Source organism: Sciurus carolinensis, chromosome 9, assembly GCF_902686445.1.
Source record: "Sciurus carolinensis chromosome 9, mSciCar1.2, whole genome shotgun sequence".
Classification (NCBI taxonomy): domain Eukaryota; kingdom Metazoa; phylum Chordata; class Mammalia; order Rodentia; family Sciuridae; genus Sciurus; species Sciurus carolinensis.
The window spans coordinates 79418643-79442505 of NC_062221.1; the positions used below are offsets into that span (position 1 = coordinate 79418643).

At 37.4% G+C, this 23863-nt stretch overlaps 1 protein-coding gene across 1 annotated transcript in view; it reads left to right on the forward strand.

Annotated features, from left to right (window-relative positions):
* Cfap44 (cilia and flagella associated protein 44) overlaps positions 1–23863 on the forward strand; it is a 149417-nt gene that overhangs the window by 123652 nt on the left and 1902 nt on the right. The window contains 9 exon segments of the mRNA XM_047563118.1: positions 2229–2432; positions 3296–3491; positions 10539–10619; positions 10622–10648; positions 14287–14417; positions 15434–15550; positions 16388–16589; positions 18861–19021; positions 21261–21395. Coding sequence (XP_047419074.1) covers positions 2229–2432; positions 3296–3491; positions 10539–10619; positions 10622–10648; positions 14287–14417; positions 15434–15550; positions 16388–16589; positions 18861–19021; positions 21261–21395 — 1254 coding nt within the window.

Below are 23863 nucleotides of genomic sequence, written 5' to 3' on the forward strand. Positions count from 1 at the left end.
AGCTAGGTCAAAAGGTGGGTTCATTCCAAGTTTTCTAAGGAATCTCCATACTACTTTCCAGAAGGGCTGTACTAATTTGCAATCCCACCAGCAATGTGTAAGTGTGCCTTTTCCCCCACATCCTCACCAACTCCTATTATTGCTTGTATTCTTGATTTTAGTCATTCTAATTGGAGTGAGATGAAATCTGAGTAGTTTTGATTTGCATTTCTTTAATTCCTAGAGATGTTGAACATTTTTTCATATATTTGTTGATCACTTGTGTATCTCCTTCTGTGAAGTTTTTGCCTAGTTCCTTAGCCCATTTATTGATTGGGTTCTTTGTATTTTTGGTGTAAAGTTTTATAAGTTCCTTATAAATTTTGAAGATTAGTGCTCTATCTGAAGTGCATGTGGAAAAGATTTTTCTCCCACTCTTTAGGTTCCTTTTTTAACATTATTGATTGTTTATTTTGCTGAGAAAAAGCTTTTTAGTTTGAATCCATCCCATTTACTGATCCTCATTTTTATTTCTTGTGCTCCAAGAGTCTTGCTAAGGAAGTCTGGTCCTAAGTCAACATCATGAAGATTTGGGCCTACTTTTTCTTCTGTTTGGTGCAGGGTCTCTGGTCTAATTCCTAGATCCTTGGTCCATTTTGAGTTAGGTTTTGTGCAGGGTGAGAGATAGGGATTTAATTTCATTTTATCTGCATATGTATTTCCATTTTTCTGAGCATCATTTATTGAAGAGGCTATCTTTTCTCCATTGTATGTTTTTGGCATCTTTGTCTAGTGTAAGGTAACTGTATTCATGTGGGTTTGTCTCTGTGTCTTCTATTCTGTACTATTGGTCTACCTGTCTATTTTGATGCCAATACCATGCTGTTTTTGTTACTGTTGCTCTGTAGTATAGTTTAAGGTCTGGTACTGTGATACCTCCTGCTTCACTCTTCCTGCTAAGGATTTCTTTGACTATTCTGGGTCTCTTATTCTTCCAAATGAATGTCATGATTGCTTTCTTTATTTCTGTGAGAAATTTCATTGGGATTTTAATTGGAATTGTGTGGAATCTGTAGAGTGCTTTTGGTATTATGGACATTTTGACAATATTAATTCTGCCTATCCAAGAACATGGGAGATCATTCCATCTTCTAAAGCTTTCTCTAATTTCTTCCTTTAGTATTCTGTAGTTTTCATTGTAGAGGTCTTTCACCTCTATATCCTTGGGTTTTTCTGTTTTGTTTGTTTGTTTCATTTAACTCTCTGAAGTTCTCTAGTAATTTCTCTGCCCCAAATCCAGAGATCTCTTCCTCTTCCTCAGCCCCTAGTTCCTTATATATGATGGATATTCATCAGTTGAGGCTCCCTATCATGTATATGCACAACCTAATAAAAACCGGAATGGTTTGCATTTTCCTGTTTTACTGGTTTCCTCAGGAGAATCAACCCTGGGGTTTTGTCTTGATCTCTTTATGTACTTTGGGATGAGGTGAATAAAGCTATGCCAAACTCCGAGCAAGACTGAGGACTTACAGTCACCTGAACCACAGTAGAATAAGGTCCATACCAGGACTTGGGATAATTGAGTTCTTCTCCCATCTCTGAAATAAAGTAACTTTGATCTCAGGAAAGTCACCTTTGGTCTCATTTATAAAATAAGAAGATTAAATTGTTTATTGTGACTCCATGATTATATTACCTATTTAAAAAATATTTATCATTGTATAAAGATTTGAAATTTTTCAAAAAGAAAGTTGGGGAAAATATTTATTTATGTTTCTTCTAAGAAATCAAATGCAGTGATACTGTAGGGGATAAAGAGGAGAGAAATGTAGACATTATATAAAGAGCTCGTGTTCCATACAGTGTAGCAAGAAGGGGATTGTTGATCTACAGCTTAATCATTGTGAAGAAATAGCTCAAAGGACTGTAGTTATAGAATCCCCACCCTTTAATAAGTGTATGCAAATTTAATGTCATTAATGAATTAATTTATGTGACCATGCACATAAAATTCTTCATACGAAAAAGGGGCATGGAGGCTGGAGATATAGCTCAGTTGGTAGAGTGCTTGCCTGGCATGCACAAGGCCCTGGGTTCAATCCCCAGCACTGCAAATAAAATGGTGGGGGGAGGGGGCAATAATGAAAAATAGTTTTAGATAAATCAGAACTATTCAACAGTTTAAATAATACATGCACTCATTCCTTTTAACTTCTAATATATCTTCAAATCTTTTTCTACCTCAGATCAAAGAACTGACTGTCACTTTTGATGCAGAACTTCGTCTCCTGAGACATCAGAAACTGAAATTAGACACTCAGATGAAATTATCTGACCTACACCATGTCACATTATTTCAAGAAATTCTTCTTCTCAAGAATTTTGAAAAACAGGAGAACATACTTCAAGAACGTGTTAATTCATGTGACAAAGAGGAACAGGATATGCAGGTAAGAGCAGGAAGAACCCTAGGTGGCTGCTCTGTCAGATATGGAGGAAACTTGGTTCCTTTTTTCCTTTCATTTTCTTCTTAAATTTTCCTTCCTGTTCTAGCCCTCATCTCTTTCTTGTCTTTTTTCTCCTCCTCTTTTTCACTATTATTCATACTTGCTCTCTGTCTTTATTATTTTTGGTGAGAAATAATTCAAATTTTTTAGTGAATTTAATCCAATATTTTATAAGATAGGAGAATGAAATTTTCAAAAATGAGCCTTTTGTTTAGTTCATATATGGCTTTCAAATGTCCTTATTTTTGTCACCAGCTACCATAAGAGAATTGACTTTTGATCATGTAATCCTTATGAACATATTTAGAAAAGAAGTTGGTGAATAAGTATGGTAACTAGTTTCAGTGTAATGTGTAATTAAAAACCAAAGGAAATAATTTCTTTCTTATATGTTAAATTCAAATAATTAAATTATAAAATCATTAAATGGATATTATATACTGAACAGTGAGATCAGATTTGAGGAATATCCGTTTCACTAATGTGTCTTGTTTTAACCATCACATATCATTACAGAAAAGTCTTTGTTTTTGAGACTTGCAAAAATATTAGCTGACATCCAGATATCAGTAAAAATTCCAATTTGCTTAATTTAGAAAATTTTTTGAGAAAGCTAAACTTTAGAAAACTGATCTTCCTGATTCTTAATGCAAATGATTTTTACAAAAGAATTATAAAATTTTAACCAAGTAAATGGATGGCTCTGTAAATATCAGAAAGCGAACCTCTATGAAGTGCATGGCCTTCTAAACTTGGTTTCTTAGAAACATCTCACTTACCATTTTTTCTTCCTTTTGTTCATTTAGTGGAAAATAAATGAACTTCTTAAAGAAATGGAAGAGCGAAAAAATGAAATCACCAAGCTACAAGAACAAGAAAAGGCACTCTATGCTGGTTTCCAGGCGGCCCTTGGAGAAAACAATAAATTTGCTAACTTCCTCCTGAAGGTCCTAAAGAAGAAGATTAAGCGGGTAAAGAAAAAGGAGGTTGAAGGAGATGCTGGTTTGTATTCCTTTGTCACATATTATTCTATACTCTCTCATTAATATGAAATACAAAATAACTAAGGTTTTTATTTGATGCCATTTCCCCCCCACTACAACATAGACAATGTAGAGGCACTCTGGGGGGTTAAAGAAGAGGGGATACAAACTGTTAAGATCTTTAAACATCTGGAATTAATCTCTGTGTGTGTGTGTGTGTGTGTGTTAGTATGAACTAACATAGGTAGTTTAATTTAACAAGCACATCTTTTTATATGTTTACCTGCTTTCTGTGTATCCTTGGTGATAGGTATCTTCATATTCATTGGCCATGTTTGCTATTTTACAATGGAGTTTTTGAGAGTATTTTGTATCTTTGAGATACTAGTCCTATCTGACATAAATATTTTTTTCAGTCTATAAATTGCCTTTTCATTTGCTGAGCATTATTTGTGGAAAAGGTTATCTTTCTGCCATTGAATTGTTTTTGATCTTTGTTAAATCATTTGACCATATTTGTATGAATCTATTTCTAGGTTCCCTATTCTGTTCCATGGACCCTTGGGTCTGTCCCTTCACCAACACTACAGTCTCCATTACTGTAACTATGTACTGATACATTCACACGATTCGTGTAATCATACATGTACATGAGGTAATGATGTCTGTCTCATCCCACAATCTTTCATACTCCCACTCCCTCCTCCCTCTCATTTCCCACTATGTAATCTAAATTTCCTCCATTCTTCTCTTATCCCCCATCCTCCCACTCCCATTATGTATTATCCTCCACTTATCAGGGAAAACATTCCTTTGGCCTTTGGTTTTTTGGTATTGGCTTATTTCACTTGGCATGATACTCTCCAATTCCATCCATTTACCTGCAAATGCCATAATTTTATTATTCTTTATGGCTGAGTAATATTTCATTGTATATATATATATATATATATATATATATATATATATATATATCACAGTTTCTTTATCCATTCATCTATTGAAGGGCATCTAGGTTGGTTCCACAATCTAGCTATTGTGAATTGAGCAACTATAAACATTGACATGGCTGCATCACTGTAGTATGCTGATTTTAAGTCCTTTGTGTATAAACTGAGGAGTGGGATAATATTCCAAGTTTTCTGAGGAATCTCCATACTACTTTCCACAGTGGCTGTACCAATGTGCAACTCCACCAGCAATGTATAAGTGTGCCTTTTTCCCCCACATCCATGCCAACATCTGTTATTGCTTGTGTCTTTGATAATAACCATTCTAATTGAAGTGAGATGAAATCTTGGGGTTGCTTTAATTTGCATTTCTCTAATTACTAGAGATGTTGAACACTTTTTCATATATTTGTTAATTTCCTGTGTATCTTCTTCTATAAAGTGTGTGTCCAGTTCCTTGGCCCATTTATTGATTGGGTTCTTTGTATTTTTGGTATAAAGTTTTGTAAGTTTCTTTTAAATTTTGGAGATTAGTGCTCTATCTGAAGTGCATGTGAAAAAGATTTTTCTCCCACTCTGTAGACTCTCTTTTCACATTATTGATTGTATCCTTCGCTGAGAAAAAGTTTTTTAGTTTGAATTCATCCCATTTATTGATCCTTATTTTTATTTCTTGTGCTCTAGGAGTCTTGTTAAGGAAGTCTGGTCCTAAGCCAACATGATGAAGATTCAGGCCTGCTTTTTCTTCTGTTTGGTGCAGGGTCTCTGGTCTAATTCCTAGGTCCTTGATCCATTTTGAGTTGAGTTTTGATTATTGATAATTGAACAAGACTTCAACCCTAAAATAAATCCTCCTTGGTGTGGTATAAAATTCTTTTAACATAATTGCTAAATTTTATTTACTAATGTTTCATTAAGAAAATTTTGTCTGTTATCTACTACAGTTTGGATATGATCTCAACGTGTCCTGTAAGGGTTCATGTATTGGAAGCTTTGTCCTAAATGTGGCAACATTGAGAGACGGTGGAACCTGTAAAGGTTGGCTTAATACACGATAATTAGATCATTGAGGGTACTCCCCTCAGTTAGCATAGTTCTCATGGGACCTTGGTTAATCCTTGGAAGAGGAACTATGGGGGTTGTTCTAAAAGAGCAAGACTGGCCCCTCCCCTCTTTCTTACTTCCTGTCTTACCATATGGATTCACCAGGGTTTTGCGGTGATGTTCTTCTCCTGAAGCCTTCACCTGAGCTGAATAAATGGGGCTGCCAGGTCTTAAACCTTAAGCCTCCAAAACCGTGAACTGAACAAACCTCTTTTCGTTTTACATTACATTATTAAGGTTTTTTTGTGGACTACCATATTATCTATTTTTGGTTTATGTTCTGCAGGCACTTGGAAAGACTGTATGATCTGTTCTTTGGAGTGGAATGTTCTGTTATTTTCAATTAGTTCCTATTGATTTTGGGTTCTGTTGAGGTGTCTAAATCCTAGCTGATTTCCTGTGTAGTTACTCTGTTAAATGTTGAGAGAGGAATGTTGAAGTCTCCAAATATAGTAGTGGGTTACTTCATGTCTCCTATTTCCATCGACTTTTGCTTCACATATTTTACAGCTCTGTTGTTTTATGCATACACATTCAAAATTGCTGTGTCTTCTTGGTAGATTGACACATTTGATGTTATATAGTTTCTTTCTGTCTTTGGAAGTTTTCTGTGTTCTATCCTTTTTTTTCAATTTGCCTATATCATTATGTTTGAAATAAATCACTGGCAGTCAGAAATATGATTGGGCAATGTTTTTCACCCACTTTGCCAATCTCTGTGTTTTCATTGATATATTTAAACCATATATACTTAATGTAATTATTGCTATTTGGGGGCTTAAGTGTCATTTTACTTTTTATTTTCTGTTTATTTTATTTTCTTTCTCCTGCTTTCCTGTGAGCTATCTGAACATTATTTAGAATTCTATTTGAATTTTTTCTAGTATTTTTGAATATTTTATACAATTTTTTGGTGGTTGCTCTTTGTATGGCATCCTATATACATAATTTATCCCAGTTCAACAGTATCATCATTTTACCAGTTTAAGTACAAAAATTTTTCCTTACCTTTCCTTACCTTAACATCTCTCTATATTTTGTTTTAACAAATATACTAATAAAATATTCATCAAGAGCTCAGTCTGTAATTTGTTAACTTTTTTCTTCTTTCTTTCTTTCTTTCTTTCTTTCTTTCTTTCTTTGTCTGGTTTTAGTTTAATATCTGGATTATGTTAGCTCCATAATTCCAATTAGGAAGTCTTCTCTGATTTTATGTAGAATTGGTAATTCTTTCAATATCTTGTGAAATTCTCCAGTGAAACCATTTGGACCTGAAGATTTATTTGGGGGAGTTTTAAAATTATGAATTCATTTTTTAATAGTTATTTGTGTTGTGTGAGTCATGGTAATTTATGAATTTTTTTGAGGAATGGAAAATTTATATGTGTAAAGTCATTTGTTGTTTTTTTTTTTTTTTGCTGTCTTTTTAATGTCTACAGGATCTTAGTAAAATCACCTATTACATTTCTAACTTTGAGAACTTGTGTCTATTCTTTCTTTTTCCAGTCTTCTTAAAGGTCTGCCAATTGTTTGATATTTTCAAGAACAAACCATATCTTTATATGAATGATTTTATTTATTGTTTTCTCCTCTCAATTTCATTGATTTATGCTCTTGTATTTACTATTTCATTTCTGTTTGCTTTTGGTTTATTTTGCACTTCTCGTTTTTGGTTTTGAGGTAGAAACTTAGAATACTGATTTAAGACTTTCCTTCTTTTCTAATTTAGTGATATAAACTCCTTTTTAGCATGACTCTAACTACATCCTGCAAATGTTGATAAGTTGAATTTTTATTTTCTTTCAGGTTAATGTAATTTTTAAACTTTTTATTGAGATTTCTTTTGTGTCCCATGGGTTATATAAAGATGACTTATATTTAGTTCAAAATCCTGTTACTGATTTCTATCCTCCCCCATTTACAGTATGATTATATGATTTTTTTCTATATATACCTAAAACCACATTAGGCAATATCAATTTTTGCTATAATCATCAAACATAATTTAAATACTCAGAGGGAAGAGGAAAGCCATATTTTTGTTTACCATGTATTTTCGACCTTCCTGATGTTCCAAAATTTCTACTATTACCGTTTCCTTTCTGTTCAGATAATTCATTTTATCCATTCTATTAGGGTATATATGCTGGCGACAGATTTTTAAATTTTTCTTTAATTAGAGAATATCTTAATTTCCCCCTCTATTTCTAAAAGACATGTTAACTGGATTCTAGGTTGACAGTTCTTTACTTTTGGCAGTTGAAAAATCATTGTGACATTTTCTTCTTGCTTCCATGTTTCTAATGAGAGTCATTGCTATCCAAGTTATGTATCTTTTATAGATAAGCTGTCAGTTTTTTCTTGATGCCTTTAGTTTTGTCCTTAGAAATTTGGTTATGATGTGTATTGGTACAGATTTCTTTAGGGTTATTCTGTTTGGGATTCATTCTATTTTTTTTATCTGTAGGTATATATATTTTTTGCAAATTTGGGGAATTTTCATCATTACCTTTACTCCTTCTGGAACTGGGATGTGGTGAATGTTATTAATGTTTTGAATATCAGATCTTTCATTATAGTCCAATAGGTCCCTCAGGCCTAGACTGTTTTGTTCCCAGTCTTTCTTCTTTCTGTTGTTCAAGTTGGGCAATTTCTATTGCTCTATCTTTAATATTGTTGATTCTCTCTTCTCTCCCCTCCATGGATAAGCTACAAAGCTTATCCATTGAGTTTTTATTTTGGTTATGATATTTTTTAATTCTATAACCTCCACTTTACATTTTCTGTTTAGTCTCTGAAGCTTTGTATTTTTAAACTTTCCTCCAAGTGAGTTTATAATTATTCATCAAAGCATTTTTTTCTCATTGCTTAGTTTGCCAGATATTCTAACATCTTTATCACCTCAATGTTGAAATCTGTTGTCTTTTTTCATTTAGTTGTAGGTCTTCCTGATTTTTGTTATGAGTGACTGACAATTGAAACCTAGTATCATATTATGAAATTATATCTTATTTAAATCTTTGTTTTACTTCGCTTTCCAACATTGCTCTGACAAGAAAGGGTTAAGAAGTACACATTCCCATTCAGCTTTCATTGTCACCTAATGGAAGGGGACCTTCGTACTGATATATGTGAATTATAGCTGCACGTGTAGTCTCTGCTGACAACATGGTGTGAATGACCTTGGTTTGTCTGGACAATGGCAAAAGTCTTAAATCTCTACTAGGGATCTCCTGAAAACACCCTGAGGGGAAGAGAAGAACACTTGCTACTGCCTGATGGTGTAAGTCTGAGCTACCCATGTGGTTTTTATAGACATCTTGGTGGTAGTGGGGAAGGTGGTTACTAGCCAGGAGGGATACTTGTCCTGGTTCCCTACTTGACCTTCTCTGACATCATCTGGGTGAGAGTGTTGGGGTACCTTATTACAGCCCAGTGAGAGTGGTTATAGATTCCTCACTTGGCCTTTGCTGATGTGGGTGGAGTTGAGACCGTAGATTTTCTGTAGTGTTTGGTTTAAGTAACTAGATAATATGTGAAATTTTTATTTTGCTAATTGTCCCTTTCCTTGTCATTTGGCTAGAGATAGTAGGTTTTTGTTGAATCTTTCTTTATCTGCATCTGTTGGTGTATGTAAGTGGTTAAATTACTCATCTCCAAATCTGAAATGTCTGAGGCAAAAATAAGACCCAAGGAACTCACTGCAGCATTGTTTTTCAGGTTCTGAGGTACATTGTTAGTTTCCTTTCTTTTATCCACTTTTCAGAGTCGTCTTTTATCTGTTTTACACATAATGTTTAGCTGTGTTTAGGGAGAGAAATAGGGAAAAGTAGGTCTACTTCCTCTTTGGGAAGCAGACATCTCTGTAAAGAATTCTAAGAAGTTTTAAACTTTTCTGGTTTATTTTATATAGTTGCACATGTTAAATAATTTTAAGAGTAATAATTCATTTTTTAAAATTGAGAACATGTGAGGTTCATCTCTTATCTCTAATTTGAAGTTTCTTAAAACAGCAATTGAAAGTTTGTGATGTATAGTTCACAGATGTCCCCAAGGTATTTTAAAAGAAAATGGGGCAAGGTGGAGCAAAGAGGTCACCAATCCTTTATCCAAAACCCATGGGGGCAGATGTGTTTTAGTATTCAGACATCTTAGTGTTTTATGAAGATAATATATGTGACATTATAATGAAAAATTATTCATGACACTAGTTAAAGAACAAAAAGAGAGACTTTACTCAGGGGACTATTACAGTGGGGTTTTGTAGTGGGAAAGAGAGATGGAGCTCCACTCTGAATACCACAAGGACAGTAGAGATTTACAACAGAGGAGCAGAAAATTGGTAGCGTCATTCTTTGCTGAACTGTCCTAATAGAATCTTTGCTGAAGGCAAGCCAGAGTGACAAGATATTGAGGGTGGAAGTATGAGGAATTTGATCAGATATCAAGGGAACAAGAGGTTTGCTAAACAGACTCAGCAGGATTCTTCCTACAACTGAACTAACTGGGTTAGACATATCTAAGGTTAGGAATAGAAAGAGGACTCAAGAGAAGCTCGACTCAAGTTTGGTGGAAGGAGAGAGAGTCTACGAACAGAACACCCTCAGTAGGATCTGGTTCTACTTCTGCAAGTAAAAACTATAGATGATGTTTACTTCAGTTCAGGTAAGTTATGAAAGTTTCTTCCGTTTCTAGAGCTTTTTGTGATTTAGGAATTGGAGGCCTATTTTACCAAGTGTGTGGCAGCTGATTACAACATGAGCAGCTTCACAAGAGGATCCCAGCACCATTTGTATTTATGGATTAATAATAACTACAATCTTCTGCAGGCATTTGAGTTTGTGATCTCTGTGTCCTTAACCATTTTAACCCTTCTAAAAATATTGAGTTATTTCCTACTCTGTGTATTTATTACTTTCCCAGTGACTGACTCATTGAAAAATATTTTGAAAATCTAGAATTTTGTTTATCATAGGAACTTCTCTGCTAACCAAGTCCTCCTCTTTCCTCAGATGAAGATGAGGAGAGTGAGGAATCAAGTGAAGATGAATCCAGCTTGGAGAGTGATGAGGAGGAGTCTGGCTCTGAAGATGAGGTTTTGATGATTCTATCTGCCCAACAAGTAAGTCAGATAAAACCACGTGTTCTCTGAAGTGTGGACTTGGATTGACATTACTGAGAAGATCTCTCTCTTTTTTTAAATTTCTCAATTCTATGTTAATAAAATTTAAGGAGAAGGTGGTTTAAAATGTATGAAGTATAATCTTTGGTGGGGAGGCTCTCTGAATGATTTATTATCTGTTCCTTTAGGCAGCCTTTTATAAATAGCAAAGTAAATAATCTGCAGTTGATGATCAGTTACCATGAATTATGTAATAAATTTGATTTTATAAAGAAACAATAGATAGTAACTTCTATAGAATTTTTTTACAATATTTTCCTTTTTTTTGGAAAAATCCACTCAGAATTTTCTATTTCAAATCTGTTTTGTAAGAATACTTTTGTTTATTTCTAAAGGGTGGTGATGTTTTATTTAATGGTCTCATTACAAAAGCAGCAGAGTGAACATGGACGCAGGATTTAGGAGGAATCCCTGGCTGGCTGCCACGTGAATGGGCCACCCTCTCACGCAGCCTTCCCAGGGCAGCCAGTCTGTAACAGGGTCTCCTGTGCTTAGGGTAAGAGGCACTGGGCAGGGCTCTGCATAAGGCCATGAGGCCTGAGGGCTTGGCTAACACCATGCACTCTGGGTCACCCTGCCTTTTTTTTTTTTTGGTACTGGGAATTGAACCCAGGAGCACTTTATCACCGAGCTACATTCCCAGTCCTTTTTATTTTGTATTTTGACACTAAAATGCTGAGACTGTCCACAAACTTGGGATCCTCATGCTTCAGCCTCTAAATAGCTAGGATTACAGACCTACACCAATGCGTCTGGCTTTTTTTTTTGGAGTGCACCGGTTGTAGGTGCAAAATGACGGATGCAGACCTCAACAGATTCCGAGAAGCCTTTCATTCATTCGCAGACTCGGGCACCGCTGGGGCACATTTTCTGGATGCAAAAATGGCATCAGTTACAGAGGGGATTTTAGTTTTATAGGGCACAACGAGGATGGTTTAATCATCGGAAACTGTGAACGTGCAGTTTGGACAATCAGGGGCTAGTTGTACAGGTTAAAACTTTAATTTAGGAGGGTAGTTGTAAAAAGGTTGAAAATCATTGTTATCTGGGGTGATGGTAGTCCAGATCCCAAGGAATAAGTACTCAAATCTTGCCCTTTGCTTTTCTTTCTCTGGAATCCATTGTTTCCCAGTTTTAATATTTACTGTGCCTCCATTTAGGGCTAATTTGTAATGGGGGATGGTCAAAGTCCAGGGCCCAACATTCTCCCCTTTCTTTCAGGGCCCATTGTTATTAGGAAAGGATTTACTGAGAGGTTAATCCTTGACTAGTTTCCCCTCCCTACTCCTGAACTGCACCTCTCTCTGCTTTTCTCCAGGGGCTATCTTGTAGGAATATTATTTTCCATAACCCTTTACTGTGGACAGAATCCCATGGGCACTTTATCACTGAGCTGAGCTACATCTCAAGTCCTTTTAAAGAAATTATTATTATTAATTTTTTTAACTTTTAAGGTGGGTCTTGCTAAGTTACTGTGGGTCTCCCTAAATTTACGAGACTGGTCTCGAACTTGTAATCCTTCTTCCTCAGTTTCCCAAGTTGCTGGGATTACAGATGCACACTACCATGCCAGGCTCCCCTCCAATTTTAAACAGCAATCTCAGGTTGTCTTCCCAATATCAGCAGTCACCCCTGCCACACAGTTGAAGTCCTCTCAATAGGACAAACTTCCTTCCACCTGGCCAGCCAGGAAGGTAGCAGCTATACATGATGATAGGCCACCCTGAAAATGTTTGGAACAAATTTTCCCAACTGTCCTGGGGTTCTAATTCTGGCTTGGCCAGATTCCCAAGGAGGCCACAGTGACTCCTGGTATGAGAACCCAAGTGGGAGCCAAGGCTGAAAGAAGAATGCTGTGGTGAGCATCCAAAGGGGGAGCCCTGGACTTTATTCCTGATAAACCAGGGGCCTGGGAGGGGATGGCCAGGAGGCTCAGGTTTGCTCTGTGGGGAGGACCACCAATGTCTTAAGTGGGCAGGGGTTAGTCCCTGTCACTGGGAATGCCAGCAGAAGACCTGAGAGGCCATCCATAGAGTTTGTGTTGAGGTCCCGCCTCCAGTAAGTTTCCTGCAGAAGCAGGTTATTAGCTTTGTAAAGACTCAAACTTTTCCACCACCAGAAACCTCAGGGAAAGACAGAAGCAGGCAGAGAAGAAAGGCAAGGAAGGAGGGAAAGCAAGATAGAAGCAGAGTTGACAAAACACCACCCGACCTGCCTCCTCTGTCTGCGCTAGCTCGCCCCTCTACCAAGCAGGTCTGGCTGAGGGAGGGGCCATGGGCACCTCTGTGGAAGGGTACTTTGTACTGGCTTCCTGGAAATGGTTGACTGATGGGGCAGCCAGCACCCAGGAGAGCAGGTTCCTGCTAAGAGGTGCGAGCTGCCTGGGAAAATAAAAAGTCTGAAATAATCAGTAAGAAATGAAGACAAAGTTGGAGATTAGATTTAGAAATGGGGGAGGGGGGTACCTGATGGGTCTTCCAGCCCTGACAGGAACTGGAACTGAACAACTGAAAAAGGTCGCAATCTTTAAGGGGAAGTACATCAAAGGCAGGGATAAGGTTTCAGTGTGAGAGGGGTCTTGTTTCTGTGCTTGGCAGGTTAGCCCATCTCCTGGAGGCTGTGTTTGATCCTAAGGCTGTGAGCTGAGGCAGGGCGCCAGCATGGTCTGGGCTTTCTCAAACTGGGGAATTTCACCCAGGAGTTCCAGGAAAAGCAACTTCCCAGCCTTACGTTGGCTCAAACAAATCCAAAATTCATATACAGCTTCCAGCGGTTGGTGATTTATATTTACTGTTCACAGTGAAATAAATTTGAAACAGCTAGATCAATATTCTTACAGTCTAGGTGAATGGCTCTGCAGAGAAAATAATTTTCTCTGGTTTACAATTTGATTTTCTAGATATTTTAAATGAAGTTTTCATCAAATTTTAAGTTTAATTTCAAACAAATTCTAAATCTTGTTTCACTCTTGAAAACCAGAGTCTTATTAAGATTATATTTACAAATGGAAGAGAGCACAAAAACCTTATAAGGCAACTATTTTACAGCAGGATTAGAGCTTGAACAATATCATGCAGCCAACATAGTGGCAGAGTTGGGGCTAGAACTACGGTTCCTAAATTCCATTTTATTATTACTTTACATTCTTGATCTCTTACTCGGTGGATCAATGTAGCCCTTGGTGTGATGGTGGAGATAGAGAGATAATGCACTTGAGCCCATTTAGTCACATTCTAGTTATGTCAGCTGAGACTTAGGGTCTTCATGTACAGGATAAGAAAATAGTTTCTGCCTTGCAGGGTCTAGCCTTGAGAGAGACGATGTGCAGCAAGGACCTAACATAAAGTCTGGTTCAGAGTACTGTTCAGAACATCAAAGCTGGTGTCATTACTACTCTCATAATTTTTAATACTATTGGTCATTTCCTCCTGGAACAATGGAACCATAAGTGTAGTAGAAATGTGTTACCATGGGTCTCCACACAGATATTAATTACGAAGCTCCAAAGTTCACATTTCTAGTACTGCCGCATTCCCTAACAAATGGGGCTACTTTTTAAATTTCAACTGTCTTTTCAGATTGCGATAAGGCTCTTTTCGAACTTGCCCTTCAACTTCGAGAAAAAAGGCTGGACATTGAGGAGGCTTTAGTTGAAGAAAAGAAAACTGTTGATAACCTCAAAAAGGAATATGATACATTGTCCAAAAAAGTATGGTGTTCTGTTTATTTTTTATATCCCAAATATGGTATTTCTACTTCATAGCAGTGGCATTGTTAAGAATTCTCAGAGAAAAAACATTTCAAATGTTATGAACAGTTTTTTCTTCTTAAGAAAGTTGTGTTGGGAGGGGGGGGTCATTGCTTTTTTGATAAATTGGATTTTATCTTAATCATTGGTTCCCATACTTTTTGATTATGTTAATTATATGTAAAAAAAACATAGCACCCCCACAGTAAATGTGTATTTATACATTATACTCAGGAAATACTGTTTTAGTAGAGTTTACATATTATAAAGTGCTCACTCACAAGAATAAGATAAAAATAAATAGAAATAGAAACTGATATTTTCTATTTGTACTACAACAGATCGTTTTGCTGATCCTCTGGGGTGCATGCATTTCACGTTGGAGATGACTGAACTTAACTTCCAGTATAATATTGGTTACTTTCTGCCTTTTCTGTTCCCTTTCCTGCTGAGGTGTTCTTGTTTAGTGCAACATCTTTCAACTTGATTCCTATTTAGAAATATTTTTGATCGATTGCTCTCCTCTTGCAAATAGAAAATAATCTGGAAAACTTCCAGATTTTCTTTTTTTTTTTTTTTTTTTAGGAGATAAAGCATATGCTTTAGAAATACTGAAGTTAGTAGTTTCATTGCTTTAAAGCATTTTTTCCTTAATTTATTGAGGTCGTTATGACCAAACAAGATTCTTATCATTCTGACGAAGATTCCATGCTGAGGGCCGTTTTTCATGCAGAAAATAAAAGTGAGCGGAGGATGTGTCTTCTGAGCTCTTATTCACAAACATCGTAGAGTTCTGGGAACTAGGAATGATTATAAAAGTGATATGGACTCTAACGTGGTGGGAAGAGAATAATATACACTCGTGGAATGCAGATTGGAATGGTGTCCTTAATCACAGCCTGGCCAAACACCCTGTCCTTCCTCCCTCATTTACCCCTTTAGGAACCCATTCACTGAGTCTCGTGTACTTTCTGCAGGTAAAAATTGTGGCAACGAATCTGAATGCGGCAGAGGAGGCCCTGGAGGCTTATCAGCGAGAGAAGCAGCAGCAGCTGAACGAACTGCTGGTTGTGTTTCCACTCAAGCTCCACCAGGTGATGCGTCTGAGAGGTCGTCCCACCCTGTATGAGCAGAAAAGTCAGCATCTCCAGGCTTCTCTGGAAAAGATCTGTGGGTCACCAGTGGGGGAAATCGTGGTCCTTTGGCTAAGGACTCCACCTGTAGCATGACACCAGACTTTTCTTATCTATTATCAAACTGTTTTTAAAGTATAACAACACACACATATTTTCTTGTGGCTCATTATCACTTTAAAAGTTTAATCATTTCAGCTCTAGAGAAATGATGTAAGGATGAAGTTGGCCTGGAGGTTGAAATGTTGGGTCTTACACACATATCACACTCCACATCACCTGAGACATTAGACATGAGCTGAGGAATTATCTTCATTTAACCTCTACTCTTTGAGGGAGGGCAGACCCAAGGAAAGCATTTTTTCTTTATTCCCTCTCTTTGTTCATTTCTACTGTCAGACTGTAACATGTTAAATTGTAGGAATATAGATCAGTGAGGAAAAAAAGGTTCATTGTATCCTCTTTTGTCAGGTTAAGACAAGAGGGTCAGCCTTCTATATATTCTGTGTAACCTGTTCTGAACCCACGAGGCCTATGTAGCAGTTTGCCTACAGTGCCAAGTGTTGGTTCTGTCATTACACAGTAGACAGTAGACAACATCTGTGTGGGAAGATTTGCTGTCCCCAACAAGGCATAATGTGGCTTGCTTGCCAACTTTCTGTTTACCTGGTCATTGTCAGGAAGAGAGAGGCCAAGGACACTGAGCAAAGCCAGGGTCAGGAAGGAAGCACCCCACTTGGGCTTTCTCCACTTGAGACTTTGTACCTTTGTCTCTTTCGTTTATTTTTATTTTCACAGGTAGAATATATGCAATCTGGGGAAATACCCCATGATCTTTCGGGTACTCTGGTCTTCTCTAACCTCTCCTTGGGACGGCTACAAGCACGAATCATACAGCTCCATGAAGAGAACATCAAGCAGCAAAAACTGAACAAAGAATGCCGGGAGAGGCGAAAGCGGCTCATCCGAGAAAAGAGACAGATGGCAAAAACCATACGTAGTGAGTATCTGAGCCCATGGATTATCTAGGATTACTTAGGGGCCCACAAGATCACAGAATCAGAACCACTGAGAGAGGAGACAAATTCACTTTCTCATTTTCCTACTTCATCAACCAGCTCTCCAGATACTTTGAAAAGATCACTGTCCTATTTTAACGGAAATCCTTTATCACAGGTCTGTTCCACTTTGTGTATGAGAAAATATAGATAATATCATAATCCACATACCCACTACCACACTCAAGAAATAAAACATGGATGGTGCAGTTGGAGCTCCTCCCCTTTGTAATACCATCTGCTGCTTCTCTCCTGCTTAAAGCAAGGTGTGCACATGCATGTATGTGTGTGCCCTCACACAGCATGTAGAACCAACCACCTTACACATTTCTGTGATCATGTTTTTATTTTGTGGTTCACTTTATTAAACAATTTTTGAGCTATTCATCTTAGTACAGATAATTTACTCACTTTACTACTCCAGTATTCCATTGTATGCATATAAAAACATTTTCTTCTTCAGTCTTCTCTTGATGGATATTTAGATATTTCTCATTTTTCATTATTACAATGTTATAGTGAATCTTATATACTTCTGCTTGTGCACACACATGAGGAGGTGAATCCCTAGTACTGGGATTCCTGGGTTATGGGGGATTTTGTATACCTCCTGCTCTCCTAGGTATTGCCAAGTTGCCTCCCCATAGTTCATCAATCCCGCTACTAGGTGTATATCCAGAAGAAATGAAATCACTATGTCCAAGAGTTGTAATGCACACCCATGTTTATTACAGTCTATTCATAGTAGCCAATATGAAATCAGCCTAAGTGTCCATCAACACATGAATGGATGAAGAAAATGTGATGTATATACACAAGGGAATATTATTCAACCTAAAAAAGAAGGAAATACTGTCATTTGAGACAACATGAATGAACCAGAAGGACATTATGTTAAGTGAAATAAGTCAAGCATAGAATGACAAATAACACAAGATCTTGCTAATACATGTAATGCAAAAAAGTTGAACTCATAGAAACAGTAGAGGCTGTGGGGTAGGGTTGGCAGGTTGGGGAGATAATGGCTCAAGAGTACAGCATTCGCTGAGGCAAAAAGAAGAGGTTCAGGTGTGCTATTGCACAACATGGTGACTGTAGTTATACCAACATATTATCTTCTTAGAAATGGCTAAGAGAATAAATTTGAAGTGTTCTTACCACACACAAAAAATTGGGTATGTGAAGTAGCACATATGTTAATTAACTCATTTTTACCATTCCACAACGTATACATATTTCAAAAGAACTTTTTGCATATGATAAACAATTTTTGTCAATTAAAAAATAATTTTCTCTACTAACAATGTTCTTCACATTGTCTTTAGTCTTCCTGGAATTGAGGTAAGTGTGTGAGATGCATTGTGTAAAGAGAATTATCTTTAAAAATACTTCTTGTAGTATTTGGTATACAGAACATATGTATAAGTTGTCAAGTATTATAACAAAATGAATCCTGCAAACTCACCTCCACACTTAATGACAACAGTGTTACCAATATTGCAGCACCTGCCTATGGGCACCATCTCTATTCCATTCTGTCTCCCCATTCCCAGAAATAACCACTATTTTCAATTTTGTGTTTAGCATTCCTTTCTTTTTAAAAAAAAAAAAATTTGCACAATTATATGTATTCCTAACTAAATGTTGCCTTAAAGCTTTGTAAAAAAAATTACATGTATCCTTTTGAAACATACTATTCATTTACTATTATATTTCTAAGATTAGGAGTGGGGTGAATAAGAAGAGGCATAGGAAAGAAAGAGGGAGAGACAATGGGACAGGGCAAGGTGTATGAAGGGCCTCAGGAACCACCACAAGGACTTTAATTTTTACTTGGAGGTGATGGAACTGTCATAAAGTGCCTGCTCTTGTCTTAATGCTAGGTGCTGTAGAGATCAATAATTTTAAAAATGAAGAGTCATAAACCAATTGGAGTCTGTTAATAGTCTGAGGAGGGACAGATGGGAATGTATAAGCCACTTGGGAAAAATGAGTCCATTTTACACAGGATTTTGAAGATGAAAAGATAATACAGGTATATACATTTTAAATGAGAAAAGTAACAGGTGAAAAAAAAAAACAGGAAAATCAATGTGTAACATAAATATCATCTTGCAAAAGCTCTTCCTTAGAATTTTATTGTTATTGGTGTCATTCATTTAATAACAATGGGTTCTATTGAACAGCCTGAGACAGTGACTGTCTTCTTTTAGAAATGGAAGAAACCGTTCGTCAACTAATGATTGACAAGTTTGGCCGGGTGATAGATCTAGAAGTCCTTCAGACGCTTTCTGTTAATACAACACTTGAGGAACTAAAGATCAGAAAGCTTCGAAAAGAGCTGACGAATGCAAAGGAAATGAAGATGTGGGAGGTGAGGAGGAAGGGCAGGTGGTTTTCTTTGGTTGGATCTGGGTGGTGGCCGGAAGTTCTGGAAAGCTATAAGTGGTTCCTGGGAAGTCTCTGCGCAGCTGGAGATGGGTCTATGAGCCCCACTTGGAATCTTCAGCCTGCTCACTTGGAGAGGCCTTGTCTATCTTGAAGTGAAAGCACCAGCCGTGGGTTTCGTTACCAGAGGTTGAGAGTCTACTGTGGAGTGATCCTTGGTCCTTGGGATTAATGCCTCAGATTAGGGTGACTATCAGCACAGAAACAGAAGGACAGCAAGACAGGGATGTTTCATTAGAGCAGGTTCATTGTAAAGTGAGGGAAAGGCAAGAGAAAGAGACACACCCCAGAGACAGGGGCAAGCATATCAGTGAGGGATCAAAATGTGACAAAATGATTAGGCTTCCAGTTTTTCCAGGCTTTCAGACAGGAGGTGGGAATTTTGGTGGGACCAAAACCTGAGACCACACATCTTTAGACCTTGTGCTTTCATAGCTGCTGCCTATTTTGGGGAGGTCAAACACTTCCACTGTGTGAAAATCGAGGTCATGTGTCTATGTATTTGGGTCATTTTGCACTTTCTGGACTAATGCCACTAGTGGCAGATCATGTGATGGTCAGTTTGACCCTCAGAGCAGCTTGTGGATGTGTGCATGACCTTGGGAACACGGGAGAGAGAGAGATGTTCCTAATGGGAGAGAGTGTCCGGCCATTTTCTGAAATGTGGGGAAGACTGGTAGTATCATTCAGTGGGTCTCGGTAGCCTGCTCACCTTCCTAAGGTGTTTTTCTTTCATAGTCCCACCACACCAGGGGAAGGGGACATTTATGTCCTATGGCATGGCATAATGGGTATGGAGTCCTCTGGGTCAGTTGCCAGTCAAGGGTCCATTTACAGCCTCTGCCCCACCCTATCTCTTTCTGCTTACTTCTAGCTAACTATTAGTTATCTAGCTAACTATTATGCTAATGGTTTTAGGGTTCAGATGAATATAAATGTGATGCAAACTGGCATGAAAGATCATGGACAAGCCAGGAATAGTGGAACATGCCTGTAATCCCAGCTACCTGGGAGGATGAGGCAGGAGTATCGCAAATTTGAGGTCAGCCTCAGCAATTGAGCAAGACCCTGTCTCAAAATAAAATAAAGAAAAATAAAATAAAATAGGTTGAGCATTCTACCACTCAGGGATAGAGTGCTTACCTTACATGTGTGAGACCCTGCGTTTAATCCCCAGCAAAAACACACACACACACACACACACACACACACACACACACACACACACAAATTACAGGTCCTACTTTAAGGCCTATTTTAAAGTATAAATGCTCTGACAGTGTTAGAAATGAAACTGCTATCCTCTGATGATCTTCATTGTCTTATTGTATAGTTTTGGTATGCTGTTCTAATTTGGAAATTAGAAAACATAACTAAACAGTAAGTTTTATGAAAGGCATCAACTATGTAGCTATTGGGGTCTGAGAAGATGTTAATGCCTACATATTATTCCCTGATCCATGAGATGAGATGGTGTTCCAGTTCCAGCCTGATTCAGAAACAGGAATTTTAATGAAGTTTTTATCAGCCCACAAATCAATGTGACTTCTCTGATTTTCAGTCTTATCAGCAGATAGGGTAGAAGGAAAGGTTCCTAGTGCTCTCATGTCCAATGGCTCTGTATCATCTTTGACAATCTGAGGTTTACCACAGTACTTCCAAGAAGCAAGTTGTTCAGGTTTTCATGTCAATTGAACTGATCCCTATCAGGGGAATGTTGGAGATAATATTTGCAGTGTAAAATAATTTTTTGGAGCAACTGAAGAACAAAAGAGCACCATCACACAGATAGATAGTCATTCAAGCCACCTTTCTTGAGGTAGATGGGGGAAAGAGCCCTAAATGGAAGTTTTCTGCCTAAATTGTCATCCTTTTTTAAATGTAATATGTTCCAGCAATCATTATGCATATAATATTATTCTTCAATGTTACAGGGATGTCTATCTGCATCTTATTTTACTTACTTTTATCTTTGAGCATACTTACATTCTTCTTATCTTTAATAGACCAGACTCACCACAGTTGCTGCTGATTACATCTTTATATTGGCTTCTGATTATATTTTCATGTGTACATATTGCTCCATTTACCTGGTGATTTTAACCAAATCTGGACATTTTTTTATCTTGTGCACTTGATTTATTTTTTCCTTCCTGCCCTGGTAGGCAAAGATTGCTCAGCTGCGATGGGAACTGATGATGAAGACTAAAGAACACACAAAAAAGCTTCATCAGATGAACGACTTGTGCATTGAAAAGAAGCAGCTTGATTCTCGGCTGAATACACTACAGAACCAGCAGGTATGTTCCTTCTCTTCAAAGCCATTTTCAGAATTGAGGGAGCTCTGCAAAGGTGGCTATTCACAACAATGTAGAATGCTGGCATTGAAATAGACCTTGAGCTTGGACCACTTCCAGACCCTCTGCATCCCTAAGGACACTGAATTCCTATTAGTCACCTTAGAGTGCACTGGGCTCCTGAGGGACTTATTTTATTGGTATGTCTTCTCGGTGCCATGAACTTATATAAGTACTAGTCTATAGGGTTTGCCTTGGTCCTAGAAAGGTAAGGTTATTTAGGAATAAATAATGATACCAATACACTCCCCGAATTTAATGGTAAACATTCATTTCTAATATTTGTTATTTCATTTGACTAAAGCAGTCATCTTAAATTGTGAGACCTTGCATGTTCCTTTACTAAAATGCTTGCTATTTTTTTTGTGAATCTCAGCTTGTTATTCTATAATATTTGTTGAGCCTAACATACTATTTAAACAGCATAAAATAGATGATTTTTAAATGAAAGTTTACTCAATTCAAGTCTTGACCTCTAGGAACCTAACACATATACAACATATTCTAAACTACATGATATATACTTCCAGAATTATCTGCAAATATGCCAGTAGTTTTGCCTGGACGTCTTTGTTTTATATTTTCTTTAGCACACTGGTCTAAGCAAGGTATTCTCAAAGTATGAACCTCTGAAGAAGGATAACTGCATCATCCAGGAACTTGTTTGAAATGTAGATCTGTAGGCCCTATCCCAGAGCTACTGAGTCAGGAGTTGTGGAGGGGATGCTTAACAATCTGCACACTAGCAAGCCTTCTAGGTGATTCTGATGCATGCCAGAGTTTAAGAATCACTGGTCTAAACATAAGTCCCAGGGTAGGAAGATTTCTTCCATGGAGAATGAATAAGGATTTGGGAGGTACACAACTGGAGATTAGACATAAAAGACTAGAATTTGGATATCAAGGGAACTTTATCCATATTGAAGAATTTTTGAGTGAAGAATCAAGGCAGGCAGTGTTTGAGAAAATTAATGCCTAAACAAAATCTTCTTGGACTAAGCAGTCAAAGAACATTGGTTGGCTTGGTCTGCTTTGTAAGTCCACATGCATTGAAGAGGAAAGCTCAGAGGCAGGAGAAGGGTTGAATGGGAAACAAAATTACCAGTCTATATTTTTTTACTTAGTATATCTTTACATGTACAGCATCTTTACATGGGATATCTCATTTAATTCTCAAAACATTACTTTCCAAAGCTTAGAGAAGTTAAATAACTTTCTCGAGTTCTCAAAGCTAAGGCATAGTTAAGTTAGTTTTTAAACCCAAGTGTATCTGCCTCCAAAGCTGACTCCATTGCTTCTTACAATAATGATCTAGAAATGAAGTGTGGGAGGTATTTGGTAAAAATGAAAAAAGTAAATGTCAAAAGTCATATCAAAGCAAGAGAAGCCAAAATTTGATTGACTATGGTAAGAAAAATAAGGAGAAAGTTACCAACTGGAATGACAGGACATGGGTTGGCATATCAGTCGTGCTTTTAGCTCAAGTAACCAAAAGTTCCATTGAGAGTGATTTAAATACTTAGGAGACTTTTTTTTTTTTCATTTGACAATAAGTCTGGAAGGAGATGACTGTATTTTGGTTTAGTGAGTGTGATGTCAAGACCAGTATCTCAGTGATTCTGTCAGTGTTTTCTTTAAAGTCACAAAACAGCTTCTAAGCTCTGCTCCATATCCATGTGCCAGTCTCTTCTGTTTCTTTTAATAAGAAAGAAAATATTTTGCTTGGTACAGAGGCACATGGCCTGGAATTCCAGCTACTTGGGAAGCTGAGGCAGGAGGATCACAAGTCGGAGGCCAGCCTGGGCAATTTAGGGACACCCTGTCTCAAAACTAAATTTTAAAAGTGGCGATAAGAATGTAGCTTAATGATAGAGTGCTTGCCTACCATGAGTAAGACCAGAAAAAGAAAAAAAAAAAAAGAAAAAAACAAAGCAAGCGAAGCTTTTCTACTTACATCCACTTAATCACCCTTAGCTAGAAGAAAAGCTAGGTAAGATTGGTGTTTAGGTTTCACAGTCTTTGAAATAAAAGTGAGCAAGACAGAAGAGGCAGAAGGGTCACCCTTATTGTGAAGGTCTGCGTTACTGGACTTGAGTCTGACTGCTCACTACGCAAAAGTCAATATTCAGGAGATGAAAGTTGGTGGAAAGGAAATAAGGTTTTTTTTCAAAGGTCAGGGTGCAAAGGGCTTTTGTAGGGGAAAGGAAGAGCAGGGGACACTGAGCAGGAAGACTGTACACTGAGTCACATATCCAGATAGCCCCACCAGGGGTGTTTTTCTTTCTCTTTTCTGCTGAAACATCCTTGCAGTGATAATCGACCTTCATCTCCCTATAATTTTTTCTTTTTGGATAAACACATTATTTCCCTACAAGTTCAACATCATTCCATTTTTAATTAAAGAGCAAGAT